The following is a 27,092-nucleotide window of genomic DNA, read 5'->3' as shown; positions in this document are numbered from 1 at the left end:
CGAACTATAGTTCTCGGTTACCAGCATTTTCCGGATGACTAAACAGGATTAGCTGACCGTGCATAGGAAATATCTCCTCCATGACAACTTTATCTCCGAGATCTTTAACTCTGAGACCTCTGCGTACATACAGAACTTACCAGTGGCTCTATTAAATACGCAAACCTGTATTTAGGTGTAGTTGCCGCTTTAAATCAAACCTGTACAATATAGGGCCTGATGCAGACCTGATCACAGTTGTGCGATTTCGCAAGGCGGACGATTATCGATCGACTGCGCACGGATCGCACTGCACACGCACGAGGCCAAACGGCGAAGGAATCCAGTGAATTTTTTGATCGCTAAGCATACGCAAGTTGATTGACAGGAAGTGGGCATTTGCGGGTGGTAACTGCCCGTTTTCTGGGAGTGTCAGGGAAAACGCAGGCGTTCCCAAGCAGTTTCAGTGCGGGTGTGTGACGTCAGCGCCGGCCCCGATCAGCCTGTTTCTATCGCACTGTAGGAGTGGGTCCTGGGCTGCGCACAGACTGGAAAAATCATTCGATGGTGAGTTGTGAACGGATTTGCAGCTGACCGGCGTACGCAGAGCTTTTCCCAAGGCGTACGCAGACTTGCAAGGGGCGGGTATTCACTGTTTGGGTGGCGACTATGTGATTGCAAACCTTTGCAAATTCACAGAGGAGCGATCAGGTCTGAATCGGGCCATTATTTTGAATGGAGGGTCATTCCATGTCAAATCGACACAGTTTTTGTAAAAAATTTTACCTCACCAGCTCAGATTTTGTTCAAATTTGGTATATGGAGAGTATATATGTAGTCTAAGAAAAATACAAAATTTTATTTAAATATCTCATGCCGTTTCCAAATTACATCTATGTAAAGTTTTAAAAAATCTGTCAAAAACACACAAACAGCATATATCGCCATAGCAGCTCTCCTAATTAAGCTGGAGAGGACGGAGCGGTGTCAATTTACTGCATGATTTATGCCCTTTCCTATGACATACAACACGATAGGCTTTGTGAGGAACATTTTGTTCCAAAATCAAACTAAAATTTTTGATCCTGATTATCACAAAAAGTGCATTGACAAAAAAGTAAAAAACAAAATTCAGGAAAGTTTATATACGAATGTTAAACGACTGCCAAAATGTAAAAAAGTGGGAGGATAACGGGTTCATAGTAAAAAATAAATCTAGATGACGGGGCCCGGTGAAAAGCTGCCTGACAGGTCTCACCGCCATCGCACTGCACCTTCATTACAATTATAGTTCGGGGATGACGTTAGCGAGGGATCGATGTCCTGAGCAGATGTGCAGACAGAAGACAATTGCAGGGGAACATTTGCAGGATTAGCACAACAAAAGCAGACAGGTTCTGCCGTTAGCATTGCACGCCCGCCCGCCCACACAAACAGGACACCGCCGCGCTTTCCTGGACCCACATGTCACACACAATATTCCAATCACACCTCCCCAATTCAAGGATTACTAAAAAGTACTAAAGGAAACGTGGCAGGACTGGTAACGTGGGGAAAGGTATTCAACTTATTGGGGGGGGGGGGGTATCAAATCTTTGAGAGAGAGAGAGAGAGAGGTGAAGTACAGTACCAATCAGCTCCTGACTGTCCTTTTCCAAATACAGCCTGTAACATGGTAGTTGGAAGGTCACTGGGGGTAATTCAGAGTTGATCGCAGCAGCAAATTTGTTAGCAGTTGGGCAAAACCATGTGCACTGCAGGTGTGCCAGATATAACGTGTGCAGAGAGAGTCAGATTTGGGTGGGTTATATTGTTTCTGTGCGGGGTAAATACTGGCTGCTTTATTTTTACACTGCAATTTAGATTCCCACCATGACTCTAACGGTGTGGAGTTTGTATATTCTCCCCGTACATGCGTGGGTTTCCTCTGGGTACTCCGGTTTCCTCCCACATTCCAAAAATATACTGGTAGGTTAATTGCATCCCAACAAAAAAAATATATATATTAACCCTAGCGTGAATGTGTCTGGGTGTACATGTGACAGGGAATATAGAGTGTAAGCTCTACTGGGGCAGGGACTGATGTGAATGGGCAAATATACTCTGTACAGCGCATGCAGTATTACAGGTACATGGCTATTATCATTAAACATGCTATCACGGGGGCAAGAACCAAACTGAGTGCTGACCTCACGCCGACCCCCAAGAGGTTTCCAGTAGCAGGAGATCAGACACCAACTTTAGCGGCCAATAAGTAGGAAGGGTGTAAAGACTCACACAATGGGATGACAGGATGACACATACAGGTTATAAACAGCCACAAAACCGTTTATCTAATAAAATGGCATATAATGGTGGTTTGGGAACATCTTACTGTGAATCTTTAACATACTGCTGTCGGCCAACAGAAGACTACAGAAAGCAGCTTTCTGCTGCAAACAAAATGCAGAAATCTTCCTAACGGACAGTCCCAGTGGTAGGCATTGTATATTAGGTCGCAGTCACACCTTTACAAAATAAGAGCTAATTTACCAGGAGATACCTCAAGAGACGCAAAAACAGAACTACAAGGTCCAGCACTCCATGCCATGCATCTTCGACAGTCCTACACAAAATATAAGTTGTTCCAACTCTATAAGGAACGTTCGTGTGTAGGTTACAGCTTCATCTGTAACATCCATACAGAGCACACACATCCACACAGCTGTAAGTATATCTCATGCATAACTAGATGTAATTTGGTTCTACAGAAACGGGGTGCCAAAATGGGAGAAAATCCTTTAGCGGGTACACCCCCACCACGATCAGGGAGTTCTGTGATCTGCATACAGTGCAGGCGGCTGTAGGCAAGAGGTGCACAATAAATTACCTGGTACAATATGATTAGGACATAAAATGAAAAGACAAAATGTCATATACCAACGCTCATGCCTCAGTGATGTCACTGGCACCTAGTGACTGGATAGGCTGCACTCTCAGTGATGTCACTGACTCCTAGTGATGGATAGGCTGCACTCTCAGTGATGTCACTGACTCCTAGTGAATGGATAGGCTGCACTCTCAGTGATGTCACTGGCTCCTAGTGACTGGATAGGCTGCACTCTCAGTGATGTCACTGGCTCCTATTGACTGGATTGAATGCATTCCCAGTGATGTCACTGACTCCTAGTGAATGGATAGTCTGCACTTTCAGTGATGTCACAGGCTCCTACTGAATGGACAGGCTGCATTCTCAGCAGTCCCTGGTCTGTAGTAAATGGATTGGCTGCCTTCTTAGTGATGTCACTGTCTCCTATTGACTGGATGGAATGCATTCTCAGTGATGTCATTGGTTCCTGTTTCCATGTGAATGGATAGGCTGCATTCTCAGTATTCTCACAGACTCCTAGTGAATGGATAGGCTGCGCTCTCAGTGATGTCACTGGTTCCTACTGACTGGATGGAATGCACTCAGTCATGTTACTGGCTCCTGCTGCATTCTTAGTGATGTCACAAGTTCCTAGTAAATAGGTAGGCTGCATTCCAAACACTGCAAAAAAATAGGATTTTCATTACCTACCGGTAAATCCTTTTCTCGTAGTCCGTAGAGGATACTGGGGTTCACATTAGTACCATGGGGTATGGATGGGTCCACTAGGAGCCTTGGGTACTTTAAGAAATCAATAGTGTGCGCTGGCTCCTCCCTCTATGCCTCTCCTACTAGACTCAGTCTAGAAACTGTACCCGAGGAGACGGACATACATTGAGAGAAGGATTTAAATGAACAGTGGTGAGATTCGAACCAGTACACACAAACAACAGGAAAGCCAAGCTAACCAAACTTGAACAGGAACAGCAATAGCTGAACCAACAACAATACTGAACTAAGTAACAATGCAGGAAAACACGAAGCACTCGGCGGGCGACCAGTATCCTCTACGGACTACGAAAAAAAGACTTACCGGTAGGTAATTAAAATCCTATTCTCTCTTACATCCTAGAGGATACTGGGGTCCACATAAGTACCATGGGGATGTACCAAAGCTCCCAAACCGGGTGGGAGAGTGCTGAGGTTCCTGCAGAACAGATTTACCAAACTGAAGGTTCTCAGAGGCCAAAGTATCGATCTTGAAGAACTTAGCAAACGTGTTCATACCTGACCAAGTAGCTGCTCAGCAGAGCTGTAAAGCAGAGACACCCTGGGCAGCCGCCCAGGAAGAACCCACCAACCTAGTAGAATGGGTCTGTAGAGACCTTGGAACCGGCAAGCCTGCCGTAGAATAAGCATGCTGGATAGTATGCCTGATCCAGCGAGCAATAGATTGCTTTGAAGCAGGACACACAATTTTATTGGGATCATAGAGAACAAACAGCGAGTCCGATTTTCTGTGACGAGCTGTCCGCTTCACATAGATCTTCAAAGCCCTCACAGTAGCAGAGGTGTCAGTAACCACCGGAAACACAATAAGTTGGTTGATATGAAACGCAGGCAACACCTTTGGAAGAAATTGCTGACAAGTTCTGAGTTCAGCTCTATCTTCATGAAAAATCAAATAGGGCTTTTGTGAGACAATGACTCCAGCTCCGACACAACAGTGTGATGGCCTTCCACGTAAGAAACTTGACGTCAACGTCGTGTAAAGGCTCAAACCATTCCGATTGCAGGAACTGCAACACCAAGTTGAAATCCCAAGGTGCCGTAGGAGGTGGTTGGATGTGCAGAACACCCTTCAAAAATGTCTGAACCTCTGGGAGAGAAGCCAATTGTTTCTGGAAGAAAATGGATAAGGCTGACATCTGGACTTTTAAAGGAGCCCAAACGTAGGCCCACATCCACTCCTGACTGCAGAAAAAAGGAGAAAACGTCCCAGTTGAAATTCCACTGCAGGAAATATCCTGTTCTCACACCAAGACACGTATCTTTTCCAAACACGGTGGTAATGTTTAGACGTTTTCCCCTTTCTGGTTTGGATCAAGGTTGGAATAACCCTGTCCGGGATCCCTTTCTGGGCTAGAATTTGACGCTCAACCTCCATGCCGTCAAACATAGCCACGGTAAGTCGTGATAGACGAACGGCCCCTGTTGTAGAAGATCCTTGCGAAGAGGTAGAGGCCACGGGTCCTCTAGGAGCATCTCCAGTAGATCCGCGTACCAGGCTCTTCTTGGCCAGTCCGGAGCAATGAGAAAAAAACAAAGGTGTTGGATTTTAGGAAGGCTGATTTTGTAGGGATGGGAAAATGTGTAAGCGATTCTTTGGCAGAGTGGAGGAACTTGGAAGCAGTGCAGGAGAGGTGGGAAACATTAAAATGTGCAATATTGAAGGCAACAGACCTTTGTATCAAAACTGTTAGGAAAAACACAAGGAAAAGAATGCCAGTGTGGTTTGCAAGAGAAGTAGCAAATATTGTGAGAGCAAAAAAGGTGGCTTTTAGGAAATATAAGCAGACACAAAATAATGAAGACAAAGAGATATATCTTGTTAGACAGAAGGAGACAAAGAAGGTAATCAGATGTGCAAAGGCACAAGCTGAGGAGAAAATGGCCCAGTCAGTGGGTAAAGGAGGCAAAACTTTTTTTAGGTATATAAGCGAAAGGAGAAAAACAAAAGGCGGAATTATAAAACTATAGACGGACACTGGGAGTTTTGTTGAAGGAGACAATTTAATAGCAGATCATCTTAATGATTCATTTTGCTCAGTATTTACTACTGAAAGAGAGGGGAAGGGGCCACAGTTAAGTTGCAGGGATATTCAGGAAAATGAAACAAGTACATTTACAGAGGAGAAGGTCCTAACAGAACTCTCAAAGCTAAAAGTGGACAAATCTATGGGGCCAGATGGGATACATCCAAGGATACTAAAAGAACTTAAAGAGGTGCTGGTAGCACCATTGACAGAATTATTCAACCAGTCATTAGCTACAGGAGTAATTCCAGAGGACTGGAAAAGAGCAAACGTAGTCCCACTGCACAAAAGTGGAAGCAAGGAAGAGGCAAACAACTACAGACCAGTGAGTCTTACATCAGTAGTAGGGAAATTGATGGAAACACTCTTAAAAGAAAGAGTTGTAGATTATCTCAAATCCGGCAATTTACAGGATCCCAAACAGCATGGATTCACTGGGGGGAGATCATGTCAAACAAATCTTATTGACATTTTTTGATTGTGTGACTAAAGTGATGGATAAAGGTGGAGCCATGGATATAGCTTATCTAGACTTAAGTAAGGCTTTTGACACTGTTCCACATCGCAGACTGCTAAATAAACTTGAAAGTTTGGGATTGGATATTAGGAATATTGAATGGATAAGATCTTGGTTGAAGGATAGAAAACAGAGAGTTGTGGTAAATGGAGTGCATTCACAGGAGGGAAATGTTACCAGTGGAGTACCCCAGGGATTTGTACTTGGACCACTGCTTTTTAATATCTTTATTGGTGACATTGCAAATGGCATTAAAGGGAAAGCATGCCTTTTTGCTGATGACACAAAGGTATGCAACAGGGTAGACACACCAGGTGGGGTAAAACAAATGATTGAGGATCTAGGTAGACTAGAGGAATGGTCAAGAGTTTGGCAATTACAGTTTAATGCCAAAAAATGCAAAATCATGCACTTGGGTCTCAAAAATCCTAAAGCTAAATATAGTATTAATGGCACTATAATGGAAACTACTGAGGAGGAAAGGGATCTAGGAGTCACTATTTCAGATGACTTAAAGGCAGGTAAGCAGGTAAGGTTACATACAAGGCAATGAGGAAGGCTAGTCAGATGCTTGGCTGCATTGGGAGAGGAATCAGCAGCAGAAAGAAAGAAGTAATAATGCCACTGTATAGGTCATTGGTACGGCCTCCTCTAGAATACTGTATTCAGTTCTGGAGGCCATATCTTCAAAAGGATATTAATACATTAGAAACTGTACAAAGGAGGGCAACTAAAATGGTGCATGGCCTACATCACAAAACATACCCAGAAAGACTAAGAAATCTCAATATGTATAGTTTGGAGCAGAGAAGGGAAAGGGGGGACATGATAGAAACTTTCAAATATATCAAGGGTTTTAACAAAGTCCAGGAGGGAAACATTTTCCAAATGAAGAGAAGCAATAGGACACGAGGACATGCACTGAGGCTGGAGGGGGGGAGGTTCAGGGGAAATTTGCGGGAAAATTATTTCACAGAAAGGGTAGTGGACAAGTGGAATAGCCTCCCATCAGAGGTGGTAGAGGCTAAGACAGTAGAGCAATTTAAACATGCATGGGATAGACATAAGGATATCCTTACAAAGAAATAAGGATCAAAATAAGAATTTACTTACCGATAATTCTATTTCTCGGAGTCCGTAGTGGATGCTGGGGTTCCTGAAAGGACCATGGGGAATAGCGGCTCCGCAGGAGACAGGGCACAAAAAGTAAAGCTTTAGGATCAGGTGGTGTGCACTGGCTCCTCCCCCTATGACCCTCCTCCAAGCCTCAGTTAGGATACTGTGCCCGGACGAGCGTACACAATAAGGAAGGATTTATGAATCCCGGGTAAGACTCATACCAGCCACACCAATCACACTGTACAACCTGTGATCTGAACCCAGTTAACAGTATGATAACAGCGGAGCCTCTGAAAGATGGCTCACAACAATAATAACCCGATTTTTGTAACTATGTACAAGTATTGCAGATAATCCGCACTTGGGATGGGCGCCCAGCATCCACTACGGACTCCGAGAAATAGAATTATCGGTAAGTAAATTCTTATTTTCTCTATCGTCCTAGTGGATGCTGGGGTTCCTGAAAGGACCATGGGGATTATACCAAAGCTCCCAAACGGGCGGGAGAGTGCGGATGACTCTGCAGCACCGAATGAGAGAACTCCAGGTCCTCCTTAGCCAGGTTATCAAATTTGTAGGATTTTACAAACGTGTTTGCCCCTGACTAAATAGCCGCTCGGCAAAGTTGTAAAGCCGAGACCCCTCGGGCAGCCGCCCAAGATGAGCCCACCTTCCTTGTGGAATGGGCATTTACATATTTTGGCTGTGGCAGGCCTGCCACAGAATGTGCAAGCTGAATTGTATTACACATCCAACTAGCAAAAGTCTGCTTAGAAGCAAGAGCACCCAGTTTGTTGGGTGCATACAGGATAACAGCAAGTCAGTTTTCCTGACTCCAGCCGTCCTGGAACCTATATTTTCAGGGCCCTGACCACATCTAGCAACTTGGAGTCCTCCAAGTCCCTAGTAGGCGCAAGACACCACAATAAGCTGGTTCAGGTGAAACACTGACACCACCTTAGGGAGAGAACTGGGGACGAGTCCGCAGCTCTGCCCTGTCCGAATGGACAAACAGATATGGGCTTTTTTGAGAAAAAAAAAACCCACCAATTTGACACTCGCCTGGTCCAGGCCAGGTCCAAGAGCATGTTCACTTTTCATGTGAGATGCTTCAAATCCACAGATTTGACTGGTTTTAAACCAATGTGTTTTGAGGAATCCCAGAACTACGTTGAGATCCCACAGTGCCACTGGAGGCACAAAAGGGGGTTGTATATGCAATACTCCCTTGACAAACTTCTGGACTTCAGGAACTGAAGCCAATTCTTTCTGGAAGAAAAATCGACAGGGCCGAAATTTGAACCTTAATGGACCCCAATTTGAGGCCCATAGACACTCCTGTTTGCAGGAAATGCAGGAATCGACCGAGTTGAAATTTCTTCGTGGGGCCTTCCTGGCCTCACACCATGCAACATATTTTCGCCACATGTGTTGATAATGTTGTGCGGTCACCTCCTTTCTGGCTTTGACCAGGGTAGGAATGACCTCTTCCTGAATGCCTTTTCCCTTAGGATCCGGCGTTCCACCGCCATGCCGTCAAACGCAGCTGCGGTAAGTCTTGGAACAGACATGGTACTTGCTGAAACAAGTCCCTTCTTAGCGGCAGAGGCCATAAGTCCTCTGTGAGCATCTCTTGAAGTTCCGGGTACCAAGTCCTTCTTGGCCAATCCGGAGCCATGAGTATAGTTCTTACTCCTCTACGTCTTATAATTCTCAGTACCTTAGGTATGAAAAGCAGAGGATGGAACACATACACCGACTGGTACACCCACGGTGTTACCAGAACGTCCACAGCTATTGCCTGAGGGTCTCTTAACCTGGCGCAATACCTGTCCCGTTTTTTGTTCAGACGGGACGCCATCATGTCCACCTTTGGTAATTCCCAACGGTTTACAATCATGTGGAAAACTTCCCCATGAAGTTCCCACTCTGCCGGGTGGAGGTCGTGCCTACTGAGGAAGTCTGCTTCCCAGTTTCCATTCCCGGAATGAAACACTGCTGACAGTGCTATCACATGATTTTCCGCCCAGCGAAAAGTCCTTGCAGTTTTTGCCACTGCCCTCCTGCTTCTTGTGCCGCCCTGTCTATTTACGTGGGCGACTGCCGTGATGTTTTATCCCACTGGATCAATACCGGCTGACCTTGAAGCAGAGGTCTTGCTAAGCTTAGAGCATTATAAATTTACCCTTAGCTATATTTATGTGGAGAAAAGTCTCCAGACTTGATCACACTCCCTGGAAATTTTTTCCTTGTGTGACTGCTCCCCAGCCTCTCGGGCTGGCCTCCGTGGTCACCAACATCCAAAACTGAATGCCGAATCTGCGGCCCTCTAGAAGATGAGCACTCTGTAACCACCACAGGAGAGACACCCTTGTCCTTGGATATAGGGTTATCCGCTGATGCATCTGAAGATGCGATCCGGACCATTTGTCCAGCAGATCCCACTGAAAAGTTCTTGCATGAAATCTGCCGACTGGAATTGCTTCGAAGGAAGTCACCATTTTTTTACCATGGCCCTTGTGCAATGATGCACTGATTTTAGGAGGTTCCTGACTAGCTCGGATAACTCCCTGGCTTTCTCTTCCGGGAGAAACACCTTTTTCTGGACTGTGTCCAGAATCATCCCTAAGCACAGGAGACTTGTTGTCGGGATCAGCTGCGATTTTGGAATATTTAGAATCCACCCCTGCTGTTGTAACAGTATCCGAGATAGTGCTACTCCGACCTCCAACTGTTCCCTGGACTTTGCCCTTATCAGGAGATCGTCCAAGTAAGGGATAATTAAGACGCCTTTTCTTCGAAGAACCACCATCATTTCGGCCATTACCTTGGTAAAGACCCGGGGTGCCGTGGACAATCCAAACGGCAGCGTCTGAAACTGATAGTGACAGTTCTGTACCACGAACCTGAGGTACCCTTAGTGATAAGGGCAAATTTGGGACATGGAGGTAAGCATCCCTGATGTCTCGGGACACCATATAGTCCCCTTCTTCCCGGTTCGTTATCACTGCTCTGAGTGACTCCATCTTGACTTGAACCTCTGTAAGTGTTCAAATTTTTTTAGATTTAGAATAGGTCTCACCTAGCCTTCTGGCTTCAGTACCACAATATAGTGTGGAATAATACCCCTTTTCTTGTTGTAGGAGGGGTAATTTAATTATCACCTGCTGGGAATACAGCTCGTGAATTGTTTCCCATACTGCCTCCTTATCGGAGGGAGACCTTGGTAAAGCAGACTTCAGGAGCCTGCGCAGGGGAAACGTCTCGACATTCCAATCTGTACCCCTGGGATACTACTTGTAGGATCCAGGGGTCCTGTACGGTCTCAGCGTCATGCTGAGAGCTTGTCAGAAGCGGTGGAACGCTTCTGTTCCTGGGAATGGGCTGCCTGCTGCAGTCTTCTTCCCTTTCCTCTATCCCTGGGCAGATATGACTCTTATAGGGACGAAAGGACTGAAGCTGAAAAGACGGTGTCTTTTTCTGCAGAGATGTGACTTAGGGTAAAAACGGTGGATTTTCCAGCAGTTGCCGTGGCCACCAGGTCCGATGGACCGACCCCAAATAACTCCTCTTCCTTTATACGGCAATACACCTTTGTGCCGTTTGGAATCTGCATCACCTGACCACTGTCGTGTCCATAAACATCTTCTGGCAGATATGGACATCGCACTTACTCTTGATGCCAGAGTGCAAATATCCCTCTGTGCATCTCGCATATATAGAAATGCATCCTTTAAATGCTCTATAGTTAATAAAATACTGTCCCTGTCAAGGGTATCAATATTTTTAGTCAGGGAATCCGACCAAGCCACCCCAGCTCTGCACATCCAGGCTGAGGCGATCGCTGGTCGCAGTATAACACCAGTATGTGTGTATATACTTTTTATGATATTTTCCAGCCTCCTGTCAGCTGGCTCCTTGAGGACGGCCCTATCTATAGACGGTACCGCCACTTGTTCTGATAAGCGTGTGAGCGCCTTATCCACCCTAAGGGGTGTTTCCCAACGCGCCCTAACTTCTGGCGGGAAAGGGTATACCGCCCATATTTTCTATCGGGGGGAACCCACGCATCATCACACACTTCATTTAATTTATCTGATTCAGGAAAAACTACGGTAGTTTTTTCACATCCCACATAATACCCTCTTTTGTGGTACTTGTAGTATCAGAAATATGTAACACCTCCTTCATTGCCCTTAACGTGTGGCCCTAATAAGCAATACGTTTGTTTATTCACCGTCGACACTGGATTCAGTGTCCCTGTCTGTGTCTGTGTCGACCGACTAAAGTAAACGGGCGTTTTAAAACCCCTGACGGTGTTTTTGAGACGTCTGGACCGGTACTAATTGTTTGTCGGCCGTCTCATGTCGTCAACCGACCTTGCCGCGTGTTGACATTATCACGTAATTCCCTAAATAAGCCATCCATTCCGGTGTCGACTCCCTAGAGAGTGACATCACCATTACAGGCAATTGCTCCGCCTCCTCACCAACATCGTCCTCATACATGTCGACACACACGTACCGACACACAGCACACACACAGGGAATGCTCTGATAGAGGACAGGACCTACTAGCCCTTTGGAGAGACAGAGGGAGAGTTTGCCAGCACATACCAAAAACGCTATAATTATATAGGGACAACCTTATATAAGTGTTTTCCCTTATAGCATCTTTTTTATATATTTCTAACGCCAAATTAGTGCCCCCCCTCTCTGTTTTAACCCTGTTTCTGTAGTGTAGTGCAGGGGAGAGCCTGGGAGCCTTCCCTCCAGCCTTTCTGTGAGGGAAAATGGCGCTGTGTGCTGAGGAGATAGGCCCCGCCCCTTTTTCGGCGGCCTCGTCTCCCGCTCTTAACGGATTCTGGCAGGGGTTAAATATCTCCATATAGCCCCCGGAGGCTATATGTGAGGTATTTTTAGCCAAAAATAGGTTTTCATTGCCTCCCAGGGCGCCCCCCTTCCAGCGCCCTGCACCCTCAGTGACTGCCGTGTGAAGTGTGCTGAGAGGAAATGGCGCACAGCTGCAGTGCTGTGCGCTACCTTAAGAAGACTGAGGAGTCTTCATGCCGCCGATTCTGGACCTTCTTCTTGTTTCAGCATCTGCAAGGGGGCCGGCGGCGAGGCTCCGGTGACCATCCAGGCTGTACCTGTGATCGTCCCTCTGGAGCTAATGTCCAGTAGCCAAAGAAGCCAATCCATCCTGCACGCAGGTGAGTTCACTTCTTCTCCCCTAAGTCCCTCGTTGCAGTGATCCTGTTGCCAGCAGGACTCACTGTAAAATAAAAAACCTAAGCTAAACTTTTCTAAGCAGCTCTTTAGGAGAGCCACCTAGATTGCACCCTTCTCGGCCGGGCACAAAAATCTAACTGAGGCTTGGAGGAGGGTCATAGGGGGAGGAGCCAGTGCACACCACCTGATCCTAAAGCTTTACTTTTTGTGCCCTGTCTCCTGCGGAGCCGCTATTCCCCATGGTCCTTTCAGGAACCCCAGCATCCACTAGGACGATAGAGAAATAAGGTTATAGATAAAAATAATGTAAAAAAAAAAAGGGGCAGACTAGATGGGCCAAGTGGTTCTTATCTGCCGACAAATTCTATGTTTCTATGTTTCTATGCTCCTACCCTGATGCCGCCATCTTCACACTGGCCCCCCGCTTACTAGGGGGGTCAGTGACTCACTCGCCACAAATCTTCAGCTCTGTAAGGGGGTGGCGGCATGCTGCTGGGGTGAGCGATCCCCTGTGGCGAGGAACGATCGATCCCCTCAGGAGCTCAGTGTCCTGTCAGCGGAGATAGTGGCTCATACCCCGCAGGGCGGACACTACTCCCCCCCTTAGTCCCACGAAGCAGGGAGGCTGTTGCCAGCAGTCTCCCTGTAAAATAATAAACTCTAAAATAAAATTTACCAGAGAAACTCTGTAGAGCTCCCCTAGCTGTGACCGGCTCCTCCGGGCACATATTCTAGAGTCTGGTAGGAGGGGCATAGAGGGAGGAGCCAGCCCACACTCTCAAACTCTTAAAGTCCCAATGGCTCCTGGTGGACCCGTCTATACCCCATGGTACTAATGTGGACCCCAGCATCCTCTAGGACGTAAGAGAAAATAAGATTTTACTTACCGATAAATCTATTTCTCGTAGTCCGTAGTGGATGCTGGGGACTCCGTCAGGACCATGGGGATATAGCGGCTCCGCAGGAGACAGGGCACAATAATAAAAGCTTTAGGATCAGGTGGTGTGCACTGGCTCCTCCCCCTATGACCCTCCTCCAAGCCTCAGTTAGGATACTGTGCCCGGACGATCGTGCATAATAAGGAAGGATATTGAATCCCGGGTAAGACTCATACCAGCCACACCAATCACACCGTACAACCTGTGATCTGAACCCAGTTAACAGTATGATAACAACGAAGGAGCCTCTGAAAAGATGGCTCACAACAAGAATAACCCGATTTTTGTAACAATAACTATGTACAAGTATTGCAGACAATCCGCACTTGGGATGGGCGCCCAGCATCCACTACGGACTACGAGAAATAGATTTATCGGTAAGTAAAATCTTATTTTCTCTGACGTCCTAGTGGATGCTGGGGACTCCGTCAGGACCATGGGGATTATACCAAAGCTCCCAAACGGGCGGGAGAGTGCGGATGACCCTGCAGCACCGAATGAGAGAACTCCATGTCCTCCTCAGCCAGGGTATCAAATTTGTAGAATTTAGCAAACGTGTTTTCCCCTGACCAAGTAACTGCTCGGCAAAGTTGTAAAGCCGAGACCCCTCGGGCAGTCGCCCAAGATGAGCCCCCTTCCTTTTGGAATGGGCTTTTACCGATTTTGGCTGTGGCAGGCCTGCCACAGAATGTGTAAACTGAATTGTATTACAAATCCAGCGAGCAATCGTCTGCTTAGAAGCAGGAGCACCCATCTTGTTGGGTGCATACAGGCTAAACAGCGAGTCAGATTTTCTGACTCCAGCCTTCCTGGAAACATATTTTTCAGGGCCCTGACAACGTCAAGTAACTTGGAGTCCTCCAAGTCCCTAGTACCCGCAGGTACCACAATAGGTTGGTTCATGTGAAAAACAGAAAACACCTTAAGGAGAAATTGAGGACGAGTCCTCAATTCTGCCCTGTCAGAATGAAAAATTAAGTAAGGGCTTTATATATGATAAAGCCGCCAATTCTGACACACGCCTGGCTGAAGCCAGGGCTAATAGCATCGTCACCTTCCATGTGAGATATTTTAAGTCCACAGTGGTGAGTGGTTCAAACCAATGTGACTTTAGGAAACTCAAAACAACATTGAGATCCCAAGGTGCCACTGGGGCACAAAAGGAGGCTGTATATGCAGTACCCCTTTTACAAACATCTGAACGTCAGGCACTAAAGCCAGTTCTTTCTGGAAGAAATTCGACAGGGCCGAAATTTGAACCTTAATGGACCCTAATTTTAGGCCCATAGACAGTCCTGTTTTCAGGAAATGTAGGAAACGACCCAGTTGGAATTCCTCTGTAGGGGCCTTCTTGGCCTCACACCACGCAACATATCTTCGCCAAATGCGGTGAAAATGTTTTGCGGTTACATCCTTCCTGTCTTCGACCAGGATAGGGATGACTTCATCTGGAATGCCCTTTCAGGATCCGGCGTTCAACCGCCATGCCGTCAAACGCGGCCGCGGTAAGTCTTTGGAACAGACAAGGCCCCTGCTGGAGCAGGTCCTTTCTTAAAGGTAGAGGCCACGGGTCTTCCGTGAACATCTCTTGAAGTTTCGGGGTACCAAGTCCTTCTTGGCCAATCCGGAACCACGAGTATCATTCTTACTCATCTCCCTCTTATGATTCTCAGTACTTTTTGTATGAGAGGCATAGGAGGGAACACATACTCTGACTGGTACATCCACAGTGTTACCAGAGCGTCCACCGCTATTGCCTGAGGGTCCCTTGACCTGGCGCAATATCTAGTTTTTTGTTCAGGCGGGACGCCATCATGTCCACCTTTGGTTTTTCACAACGGTTTACAATCATGTGGAAGACTTCCCGATGAAGTCCCCACTCTCCCGGGTGGAGGTCATGCCTGCTGAGGAAGTCTGTTTCCCAGTTTTCCACTCCCGGAATGAACACTGCTGAGAGTGTTATCACATGATTTTTCGCCCAGCGAAGAATCCTTGCAGTTTCTGCCATTTCCCTCCTGCTTCTTGTGCCGCCCTGTCTGTTTACGTGGGCGACTGCCGTGATGTTGTCGTGATGGATCAATACCGGCTGACCTTGAAGCAGAGGTCTTGCTAAGCTTAGAGCATTGTAAATTGCCCTTAGCTCCAGTATATTTATGTGGAGAGAAGTCTCCAGACTCGATCACACTCTCTGGAAATTTTTTCCTTGTGTGACTGCTCCCCAGCCACTCAGGCTGGCATCCGTGGTCACCAGGACCCAGTCCTGAATGCCGAATCTGCGGCCCTTTCATAGATGAGCACTCTGCAGCCACCGCAGAAGAAACACCCTTGTCCTTGGAGACAGGGTTATCCGCTGATGCATCTGAAGATGCGATCCGGACCATTTTTCCAGCAGATCCCACGTAAAGGTTCTTGCGTGAAATCTACCGAATGGGATCGCTTTGTAAGAAACCACCATTTTTCACAGGATCCTTGTGCAATGATGCACTGATACTTTTCCTGGTTTTAGGAGGTTCCTGACTAGCTCGGATAACTCCCTGCTTTCTTCTCCGGGAGAAAACATCCTTTTCTGGACTGTGTCCAGAATCATCCCTAGGAACAGTAGACGTGTCGTCGGAAAAAACTGCGATTTTGGAATATTTAGAATCCACTCGTGCTGTCGTAGAACTACTTAAGATAGTGCTACTCCGACCTCCAACTGTTCTCTGGACCTTGCCCTTATCAGGAAAGCGTCCATATTTCTTTTAAGAAGAATCATCATTTCGGCCATTACCTTGGTAAAGACCCGGGGTGCCGTGGACAATCCAAACGGCAGCGTCTGAACTGATAGTGACAGTTCTGTACCACGAACCTGAGGTACCCTTGGTGAGAAGGGCAAATTTGGACATGTAGGTAAGCGTCCCTGATATCCAGTGACACCATATCGTCCCCTTCTTCCTGGTTCACTATCACTGCTCTGAGTGACTCCATCTTGATTTGAACGCTTGTATGTAAGTGTTCAAATATTTCAGATCTCACCTAGCCGTCTGGCTTCAGTACCACAATATAGTGTGGAATAATACCCCTTCCCTTGTTGTAGAAGGGGTACTTTGATTATCACCTGCTGGGAATACAGCCTGTGAATTGTTCCCAATACTGCCTCCCTGTCGGAGGGAGACGTTGGTAAAGCAGACTTCAGGAACTTGTGAGGGGGAGACGTCTCGAATTTCCAATGTACACCTTGGATACTACGTGTAGGATCCAGGAGTCCACTTGTGAGTGAGCCCACTGCGTGCTGAAACTCTTGAGATGACCCCCTACCGCACCTGAGTCCGCTTGTACGGCCCCAGCGTCATGCTGCGGACTTGGCAGAAGCTGTGGAGGGCTTCTGTTCCTGGGAATGGGCTGCCTGCTGCAGTCTTCTTCCCTTTCCTCTACCCCTGGGCAGATATGACTGGCCCTTTTGCCCGCCTGCCCTTATGGGGACGAAAGGACTGAGACTGAAAAGACTGTGTCCTTTTCTGCTGAGATGTGACTTGGGGTAACAAAAGGTGGATTTTTCAGCTGTTGCCATGGCCACCAGGTCCGATGGACCGCCCCTTTATACGGCAATACTTCCATGTGCCGTCTGGAATCTGCATCACCTGACCACTGTCGTCTGGCAGATATGGACATCACATTTACTCTTGATGCCAGAATGCAAATATCCCTCTGCGCATCTCGCATATATAGAAATGCATCCTTAAAATGCTCTATAGTCAATAAAATCTTGTCCCTGTCAAGGGTATCAATATTTTCAGTCAGGAAATCCGACCAAGCCCCCTCAGCGCTGCACATCCAGGCTGAGGCGATTGCTGGTCGTAGTATAACACCAGTATATGTGTATATACTTTTAGGATATTTTTCAGCTTCCTATCAGCTGGCTCCTTGAGGGCTGCCGTATCTGGAGACGGTAACGCCACTTGTTTTTATAAGCGTGTGAGCGCCTTATTCACCCTAAGGTGTGTTTCCCAACTCGCCCTAACTTCTGGCGGGAAAGGGTATACCGCCAATAATTTTCTATCGGAGGAAACCCACGTATCATCACACACTTCATTTAATTTATCTGATTCAGGAAAAACTACAAGTAGTTTATTCACACCCTACATAATACCCTTATTTGTGGTACTTGTAGTATCAGAAATATGTAACACCTCCTTCATTGCCCTTAACATGAAACGTGTGGCCCTAAAGGAAAATACGTTTGTTTCTTCACCGTCGACACTGGAGTCAGTGTCCGTGTCTGTGTCGACCGACTGAGGTAAATGGGCGTTTTTACAAGCCCCTGACGGTGTCTGAGACGCCTGGACAGGTACTAATTTGTTTGCCGGCCGTCTCATGTCGTCAACCGACCTTACAGCGTGTTGACATTATCACGTAATTCCTAAATAAGCCATCCATTCCAGTGTCGACTCCCTAGAGAGTGACATCACCAATACAGGCAATTTGCTCCGCCTCCTCACCAACATCGTCCTCCTACATGTCGACACACACGTACCGACACACAGCACACACACAGGGAATGCTCTGACAGAGGACAGGACCCCACTAGCCCTTTGGGGAGACAGAGGGAGAGTTTGCCAGCACACACCAAAAACGCTATAATTATACAGGGACAACCCCTTATACAAGTGTTTTCCCTTATAGCATTTTTATATATGTAATCATATCGCCAAATAAGTGCCCCCCCTCTCTGTTTTAACCCTGTTTCTGTAGTGCAGTGCAGGGGAGAGCCTGGGAGCCTTCCTCACAGCAGAGCTGAGCAGGAAAATGGCGCCGTGTGCTGAGGAGAATAGGCCCCGCCCCCTTTTCGGCGGGCTCTTCTCCCGGAGTTTGTGAGATCTGGCAGGGGTTAAATACATCCATATAGCCTCAAGGGCTATATGTGATGTATTTTAGCCATAAAAAGGTATTATACATTGCTGCCCAGGGCGCCCCCCCCAGCGCCCTGCACCCTCAGTGACAGTTGGTGACTGTTGGTGAAGTGTGCTGACAACAATGGCGCACAGCTGCAGTGCTGTGCGCTACCTTATGAAGACTGAAAGTCTTCTGCCGCCTGTTTCTGGACCTCTGGAGCTCTTCAACTTCGGCATCTGCAAGGGGGGTCGGCGGCACGGCTCCGGGACGAACCCCAGGGTGAGACCTGTGTTCCGACTCCCTCTGGAGCTAATGGTGTCCAGTAGCCTAAGAAGCAAATCCATCCTGCACGCAGGTGAGTTTTCTTCTCTCCCCTAAGTCCCTCGTAGCAGTGAGCCTGTTGCCAGCAGGACTCACTGAAAATAAAAAACCTAACTTAAACTTTTATTCTAAGCAGCTCAGGAGAGCCACCTAGATTGCACCCTTCTCGTCGGGCACAAAAATCTAACTGAGGCTTGGAGGAGGGTCATAGGGGGAGGAGCCAGTGCACACCACCTGATCCTAAAGCTTTTATTATTGTGCCCTGTCTCCTGCGGAGCCGCTATATCCCCATGGTCCTGACGGAGTCCCCAGCATCCACTAGGACGTCAGAGAAAATAAGAATTTACTTACCGATAATTCTATTTCTCATAGTCCGTAGTGGATGCTGGGGACTCCGTAAGGACCATGGGGAATAGCGGCTCCGCAGGAGACTGGGCACATCTAAAGAAAGCTTTAGGACTATCTGGTGTGCACTGGCTCCTCCCCCTATGACCCTCCTCCAAGCCTCAGTTAGGATACTGTGCCCGGACGAGCGTACACAATAAGGAAGGATTTTGAATCCCGGGTAAGACTCATACCAGCCACACCAATCACACCGTACAACTTGTGATCTGAACCCAGTTAACAGCATGATAACAGAGGAGCCTCTAGAAAAGATGGCTCACTACAGCAATAACCCGATTTTTTGGTAACAATAACTATGTACCAGTATTGCAGACAATCCGCACTTGGGATGGGCGCCCAGCAACCACTACGGACTATGAGAAATAGAATTATCGGTAAGTAAATTCTTATTTTCTCTAACGTCCTAAGTGGATGCTGGGGACTCCGTAAGGACCATGGGGATTATACCAAAGCTCCCAAACGGGCGGGAGAGTGCGGATTACTCTGCAGCACCAAATGAGAGAACTCCAGGTCCTCCTCAGCCAGGATATCAATTTTGTAGAATTTTACAAACGTATTTGCTCCTGACCAAGTAGCTGCTCGGCAAAGTTGTAAAGCCGAGACCCCTCGGGCAGCCGCCCAAGATGAGCCCACCTTCCTTGTGGAGTGGGCATTTACAGATTTTTGGCTGTGGCAGGCCTGCCACAGAATGTGCAAGCTGAATTGTACTACAAATCCAACGAGCAATAGTCTGCTTAGAAGCAGGAGCACCCAGCTTGTTGGGTGCATACAGGATAAACAGCGAGTCAGATTTCCTGACTCCACCCGTCCTGGAAACATATATTTTCAGGGCCCTGACAACGTCTAGCAACTTGGAGTCCTCCAAGTCCCTAGTAGCCGCAGGCACCACAATATAGGTTGGTTCAGGTGAAACGCTGAAACCACCTTAGGGAGAAACTTAGGACGAGTCCTCAATTCCGCCCTGTCCGAATGGAAAATCAGATAAGGGCTTTTTTAGGATAAAGCCGCCAATTCTGACACGCGCCTGGCCCAGGCCAGGGCCAATAGCATGACCACTTTCCATGTGAGATATTTTAACTCCACAGATTTAAGTGGTTCAAACCAATGTGACTTTTGGAACCCAAAACTACATTGAGATCCCAAAGTGCCACTGGAGGCACAAAAGGAGGCTGTATATGCAGTACCCCTTTTACAAACGTCTGAACTTCAGGGACTGAAGCTAGTTCTTTTTGGAAGAAAATTGACAGGGCCGAAATTTGAACCTTAATGGACCCTAATTTCAGGCCCATAGACACTCCTGTTTGCAGGAAATGTAGGAATCGACCCAGTTGAATTTCCTCCGTCGGGCCTTACTGGCCTCGCACCACGCAACATATTTTCGCCAATTGCGGTGATAATGTTTTTGCGGTTACATCCTTCCTGGCTTTGATCAGGATAGGGATGACTTCATCCGGAATGCCCTTTTTCCTTCAGGATCCGGCGTTCAACCGCCATGCCGTCAAACGCAGCCGCGGTAAGTCTTGGAACAGACAGGGTCCTTGCTGGAGCAGGTCCCTTCTTAGAGGTAGAGGCCACGGATCCTCCGTGAGCATCTCTTGAAGTTCCGGTTACCAAGTCCTTCTTGGCCAATCCGGAGCCACGAATATAGTGCTTACTCCTCTCCATCTTATCAATCTCAGTACCTTGGGTATGAGAGGCAGAGGAGGGAACACATACCCTGACTGGTACACCCACGGTGTTACCAGAGCGTCTACAGCTATTGCCTGAGGTTCCCTCGACCTGGCGCAATACCTGTCGAGTTTTTCCCAACGGTTTATAATCATGTGGAAGACTTCTGGGTGAAGTCCCCACTCTCCCGGGTGGAGGTCGTGCTGAGGAAGTCTGCTTCCCAGTTGTCCACTCCCGGAATGAATACTGCCGACAGTGCTATCACATGATTTTCCGCCCAGCGAAGAATCCTTGCAGCTTCTGCCATTGCCCTCCTGCTTCTTGTGCCACCCTGTCTGTTTACGTGGGTGACTGCCGTGATGTTGTCCGACTGGATCAACACCGGCTGACCTTGAAGCAGAGGTCTTGCTAAGCTTAGAGCATTGTAAATGTCCCTTAGCTTCAGGATATTTATGTGAAGTGAGGTCTCCAGGCTTGACCCTAAGCCCTGGATATTCCTTCCCTGTGTGACGGCTCCCCAGCCTCGCAGGCTGGCATCCGTGGTCACCAGGACCCAGTCCTGAATGCCGAATCTGCGGCCCTCTAGAAGATGAGCACTCTGCAACCACCACAGGAGGGACACCCTTGTCCTTGGTGACAGGGTTATCCGCTGATGCATCTGAAGATGCGACCCGGACCATTTTTCCAGCAGGTCCCACTGGAAAGTTCTTGCGTGGAATCTGCCGAATGGGATTGCTTCGTAGGAAGCCACCATTTTACCCAGAACCCTTGTGCATTGATGCACTGAGACTTGGCTCGGTTTTAGGAGGTTCCTGACTAGCTCGGATAACTCCCTGGCTTTCTCCTCCGGGAGAAACACCTTTTTCTGGACTGTATCCAGGATCATCCCTAGGAACAGAAGACAAGTCGTCGGAACCAGCTGCGATTTTGGAATATTGAGAATCCAATCGTGCTGCCGCAACACTACCTGAGATAGTGCTACACCGACCTCCAACTGTTCCCTGGATCTTACCCTTATCAGGGAATTGTCCAAGTAAGGGATAACTAAAATTCCCTTCCTTCGAAGGAATATCATCATTTGGGCCATTACCTTGGTAAAGACCCGGGGTGCCGTGGACCATCCATACGGCAGCGTCTGAACTGATAGTGACAGTTCTGTACCATAAACCTGAGGTACCCTTGGTGAGAAGGGTAAATTTTGACATGAAGGTAAGCATCCTTGATGTCCCGAGACATCATGTAGTCCCCTTCTTCCAGGTTCGCAATCACTGCTCTGAGTGACTAAATCTTGAATTTGAACCTCTGTATGTAAGTGTTCAAAGATTTTAGATTTAGAAATCGGTCTCACCGAGCCGTCCGGCTTCGGTACCACCACAGTGTGGAATAATACCCCGTTCCCTGTTGCAGGAGGGGTATCTTGATTATCACCTGCTGGGAATACAGCTTGTGAATGGCTTCCAAAACTGTCTCCCTGTCAGAAGGAGACATCGGTAAAGCCGACTTTAGGAAACGGCGAGGGGGAGACGTCTCGAATTCTAATTTGTACCCCTGAGATATCACCTGAAGGATCCAGGGGTCTACTTGCGAGTGAGCCCACTGCGCGCTGAAATTCATTGAGACGGGCCCCCCACCGTGCCTGATTCTGCTTGTAAAGCCCCAGCGTATACTGAGGGCTTGGCAGAGGCGGGAGAGGGTTTCTGTTCCTGGGAACTGGCTGATTTCTGCAGCCTTTTTCCTCTCCCTCTGTCACGGGGCAGAAAAGAGGAACCTTTTGCCCGCTTGTCCACGAAAAGACTGCGCCTGATAATACGGCGTCTTCTCATGTTGAGAGGCGACCTGGGGTACAAACGTGGATTTCCCAGCTGTTGCCGTGGCCACCAGGTCTAAAAGACCGACCCCAAATAACTCCTCCCCTTAATAAAGCAATACTTCCAAATGCCATTTGGAATACGCATCACCTGACCACTGACGTGTCCATAACCCTCTACTGGTAGAAATGGACAACGCACTTACCCTTGATGCCAGTCGGCAAATATTCCGCTGTGCATCACGCATATATAGAAATGCATCTTTCAAATGCTCTATAGGCAAAAATATACTGTCCCTATCTAGGGTATCAATATTTTCAGTCAGGGAATCCGACCACGCCGACCCAGCACTGCACATCCAGGCTGAGGCGATTGCTGGTCGCAGTATAACACCAGTATGTGTGTAAATACATTTTAGGATACCCTCCTGCTTTCTATCAGCAGGATCCTTAAGGGCGGCCATCTCAGGAGAGGTTAGAGCCCTTACAAGCGTGTGAGCGTTTATCCACCCTAGGGGGTGTTTCCCAACGCACCCTAACCTCTGGCGGGAAAGGATATAATGCCAATAACATTTTTTAAATTATCAGTTGTTATCGGGGGAAACCCACGCATCATCACACACCTCATTTAATTTCTCAGATTCAGGAAAACTACAGGTAGTTTTTCCTCACCGAACATAATACCCCTTTTTGGTGGTACTCATATTATCAGAAATGTGTAAAACATTTTTCATTGCCTCAAACATGTAACGTGTGGCCCTACTGAAAGTCACATTTGTCTCTTCACCGTCGACACTGGAGTCAGTATCCGTGTCGGCGTCTATATCTGCCATCTGAGGTAACGGGCGCTTTATAGCCCCTGACGGCCTATGAGACGTCTGGACAGGCACAAGCTGAGTAGCCGGCTGTCTCATGTCAACCACTGTCTTTTATACAGAGCTGACACTGTCACGTAATTTCTTCCAACAGTTCATCCACTCAGGTGTCGACCCCCTAGGGGGTGACATCACTATTACAGGCAATCTGCTCCGTCTCCACATCATTTTTCTCCTCATACATGTCGACACAAAAGTACCGACATACAGCACACACACAGGGAATGCTCTGATAGAGGACAGGACCCCACTAGCCCTTTGGGGAGACAGAGGGAGAGTTTGCCAGCACACACCAGAGCGCTATATATATACAGGGATAACCTTATATAAGTGTTTTTCCCCTTATAGCTGCTGTATAGTTAATACTGCGCCTAATTAGTGCCCCCCTCTCTTTTTTTAACCCTTTCTGTAGTGTAGTGACTGCAGGGGAGAGACAGGGAGCTTCCCTCCAACGGAGCTGTGAGGGAAAATGGCGCCAGTGTGCTGAGGAGATAGGCTCCACCCCCTTATCGGCGGCCTTATCTTCCCGTTTTTCTGTATATTCTGGCAGGGGTTAAATGCATCCATATAGCCCAGGAGCTATATGTGATGCATTTTTTGCCATCCAAGGTGTTTTTTATTGCGTCTCAGGGCGCCAGCGCCCTGCACCCTCAGTGACCGGAGTGTGAAGTGTGCTGAGAGCAATGGCGCACAGCTGCAGTGCTGTGCGCTACCTTGTTGAAGACAGGACGTCTTCTGCCGCCGATTTTCCGGACCTCTTCTGCCTTCTGGCTCTGTAAGGGGGCCGGCGGCGCGGCTCTGGGACCCATCCAAGCTGGGCCTGTGATCGTCCCTCTGGAGCTAATGTCCAGTAGCCTAAGAAGCCCAATCCACTCTGCACGCAGGTGAGTTCGCTTCTTCTCCCCTTAGTCCCTCGATGCAGTGAGCCTGTTGCCAGCAGGTCTCACTGAAAATAAAAAACCTAAACTAAAACTTTCACTAAGAAGCTCAGGAGAGCCCCTAGTGTGCACCCTTCTCGTTCGGGCACAGAGATCTAACTGAGGCTTGGAGGAGGGTCATAGGGGGAGGAGCCAGTGCACACCAGATAGTCCTAAAGCTTTCTTTAGATGTGCCCAGTCTCCTGCGGAGCCGCTATTCCCCATGGTCCTTACGGAGTCCCCAGCATCCACTTAGGACGTTAGAGAAAAGATGTTAATTCTAAGTGGGCGTTTCCAATGATAGAGACACAAGTTGGGAACGGTTAGTGGGTGAACACTTTGTTACTCAGAAGTCTCAATGAAGAGGAGAAGTGAGGAGACAATAACATGATAACAGAACAGCTCGTATTATTCACCCTCCAGCAAGCAACATACCAGCTCCTTGGCCTCTTCTAGCTGCTTGTCCACAGCCGTCACCATCTGCTTCTTCTCATCTAAAACAATGCAAGAAATACATGTAGAGAGACAGTTAAATCCATATCAGAAATGAGAGGAAAGAAGAACAGATGAGAGTAGACACACAAAGGTCCTGACTGCCTGTATACATGTGGGTCTGGCGTATGCAGAGATTTACACATATGCAGCAATATTCTGATTCATACACATCCTAAGATATCTGCAACGTTATATCTAGAGTACAGGTGCATGTGTGATAGTCATGCGACAACTATCATCGTCAGCTCGTACATGTGCACTTCCGGAATTAGCGCACCTCCTGTTTATTCAGGACCGTGACTAGGGGACATCAGACTGCAGATTGCATGTCCTTAATGTTCTGAACTCATGAATGACAGCCCCTGAAAGATCTCATCTGACTCCCGGGATCCCCCGGAGTATTGCTGCGCTCACTGACCCCCACTGTACTGCTCTCTCCCAGTGTAACCCAGGCACATATACTACTGCTCTCTACCCAGGCACATATACTACTGCTCTCTACCCAGGCACATATACTACTGCTCTCTACCCAGGCACATATACTACTGCTCTCTCCTGGTGTAACCCAGGCACATATACTACTGCTCTCTCCTGGTGTAACCCAGGCACATATACTACTACTCTCTCGTGGTGTAACCCAGGCACATATACTACTGCTCTCTCGTGGTGTAACCCAGGCGCATATACTACTGCTCTCTACCCAGGCACATATACTACTACTCTCTCCTGATGTAACCCAGGCACATATACTACTGCTCTCTCGTGGTGTAACCCAGGCACATATACTACTGCTCTCTACCCAGGCACATATACTACTACTCTCTCCTGATGTAACCCAGGCACATATACTACTGCTCTCTCCTGGTGTGACCCAGGCACATATACTGCTGCTCTCTCCTGGTGTAACCCAGGCACATATACTACTACTCTCTCCTGGTGTAACCCAGGCACATATACTACTGCTCTCTCCTGGTGTAACCCAGGCACATATACTACTACTCTCTCCTGGTGTAACCCAGGCACATATACTGCTGCTCTCTCCTGGTGTAACCCAGGCACATATACTACTGCTCTCTCCTGGTGTAACCCAGGCACATATACTACTACTCTCTCCTGGTGTAACCCAGGCACATATACTACTACTCTCTCCTGGTGTAACCCAGGCACATATACTGCTGCTCTCTCCTGGTGTAACCCAGGCACATATACTACTGCTCTCTCCTGGTGTAACCCAGGCACATATACTACTACTCTCTCCTGGTGTAACCCAGGCACATATACCACTGTTCTCTTCCCCCCCACAGACTCATTCCTCCACTCTCATTGTCATACCCCACTCACTCTCACAGTAACCCTCCACTGATTTAGGTCCCCCGCTCTCACTATTATACCGCACTCACTCTCACAGTAACCCTCCACTGACTCAGGCCCCCAATCTTAGGGCTAAAGTTCACAGTTAGCTGAATGGCTGCGAATGGCCTGTATGTAGCGGATTGTACTGGAGAAGGGGACCGACCGACAACAGGGATACGGTGAGTATATATAAAGTTTTACTATCTATGGTGTATTCTGTGTTTATTTTAATATTTATTTTACAGGGGGACTATAGGAACAAGCTGTCCCTTAATGCCCCGCATGCTGGCACTGGTGGTTCCCCAAGTACTGGCATGCGGGGGAAGCTTGCTGGGACCTGTGGTTCTGGTGTAAAAGAATAGACTTTTTTTTTTAACTCTGTGACTGCGGTCAACTTGGCACCCACCGCCCAGGGGTGCCGCGGATAACAGTGGGTGCCAAGCACTCCCACATTAGGGAGTGCTTGGCTGTGGGCAAACACGACTGACATACACAAATCTATACGACATCAAAAAACACACAATCCCAGAACCCACGATTCATAATAAATTTCTGTGTTTGGCTAAGAAAAATTCATTCATGTCCGATCAATCACCAATGTGTTTAAACGGCACCAAAACACAACCCCACTCACTCTCACAGTAACCCCTCTATAGAGCAAGTCCCACCACTCTCACAGTAACCCCTCTATAGAGCAAGTCCCACCACTCTCACAGTAACCCCTCTATAGAGCAAGTCCCACCACTCTCACAGTAACCCCTCTATAGAGCAAGTCCCACCACTCTCACAGTCACCCCTCTATAGAGCAAGTCCCACCACTCTCACAGTCACCCCTCTATAGAGCAAGTCCCACCACTCTCACAGTCACCCCTCTATAGAGCAAGTCCCACCACTCTCACAGTCACCCCTCTATAGAGCAAGTCCCACCACT

General features: G+C 47.8%; 1 protein-coding gene across 8 annotated transcripts in view; it reads right to left on the bottom strand.

The window, feature by feature from the left end:
• Positions 1-27,092, bottom strand: part of VTI1A (vesicle transport through interaction with t-SNAREs 1A) — a 743,722-nt gene that overhangs the window by 713,163 nt on the left and 3,467 nt on the right. For all 8 annotated transcript variants that reach the window (XM_063962578.1, XM_063962574.1, XM_063962575.1 and 5 more), the window contains exon 2: positions 24,749-24,807. In XM_063962578.1, coding sequence (XP_063818648.1) covers positions 24,749-24,807 — 59 coding nt within the window. The remainder of the gene's footprint in view (positions 1-24,748; positions 24,808-27,092) is intronic.

This window comes from Pseudophryne corroboree, chromosome 3 (genome assembly GCF_028390025.1).
Source record: "Pseudophryne corroboree isolate aPseCor3 chromosome 3, aPseCor3.hap2, whole genome shotgun sequence".
Lineage (NCBI taxonomy): Eukaryota > Metazoa > Chordata > Amphibia > Anura > Myobatrachidae > Pseudophryne > Pseudophryne corroboree.
This window is presented reverse-complemented; position numbering and strand designations above follow the sequence as displayed.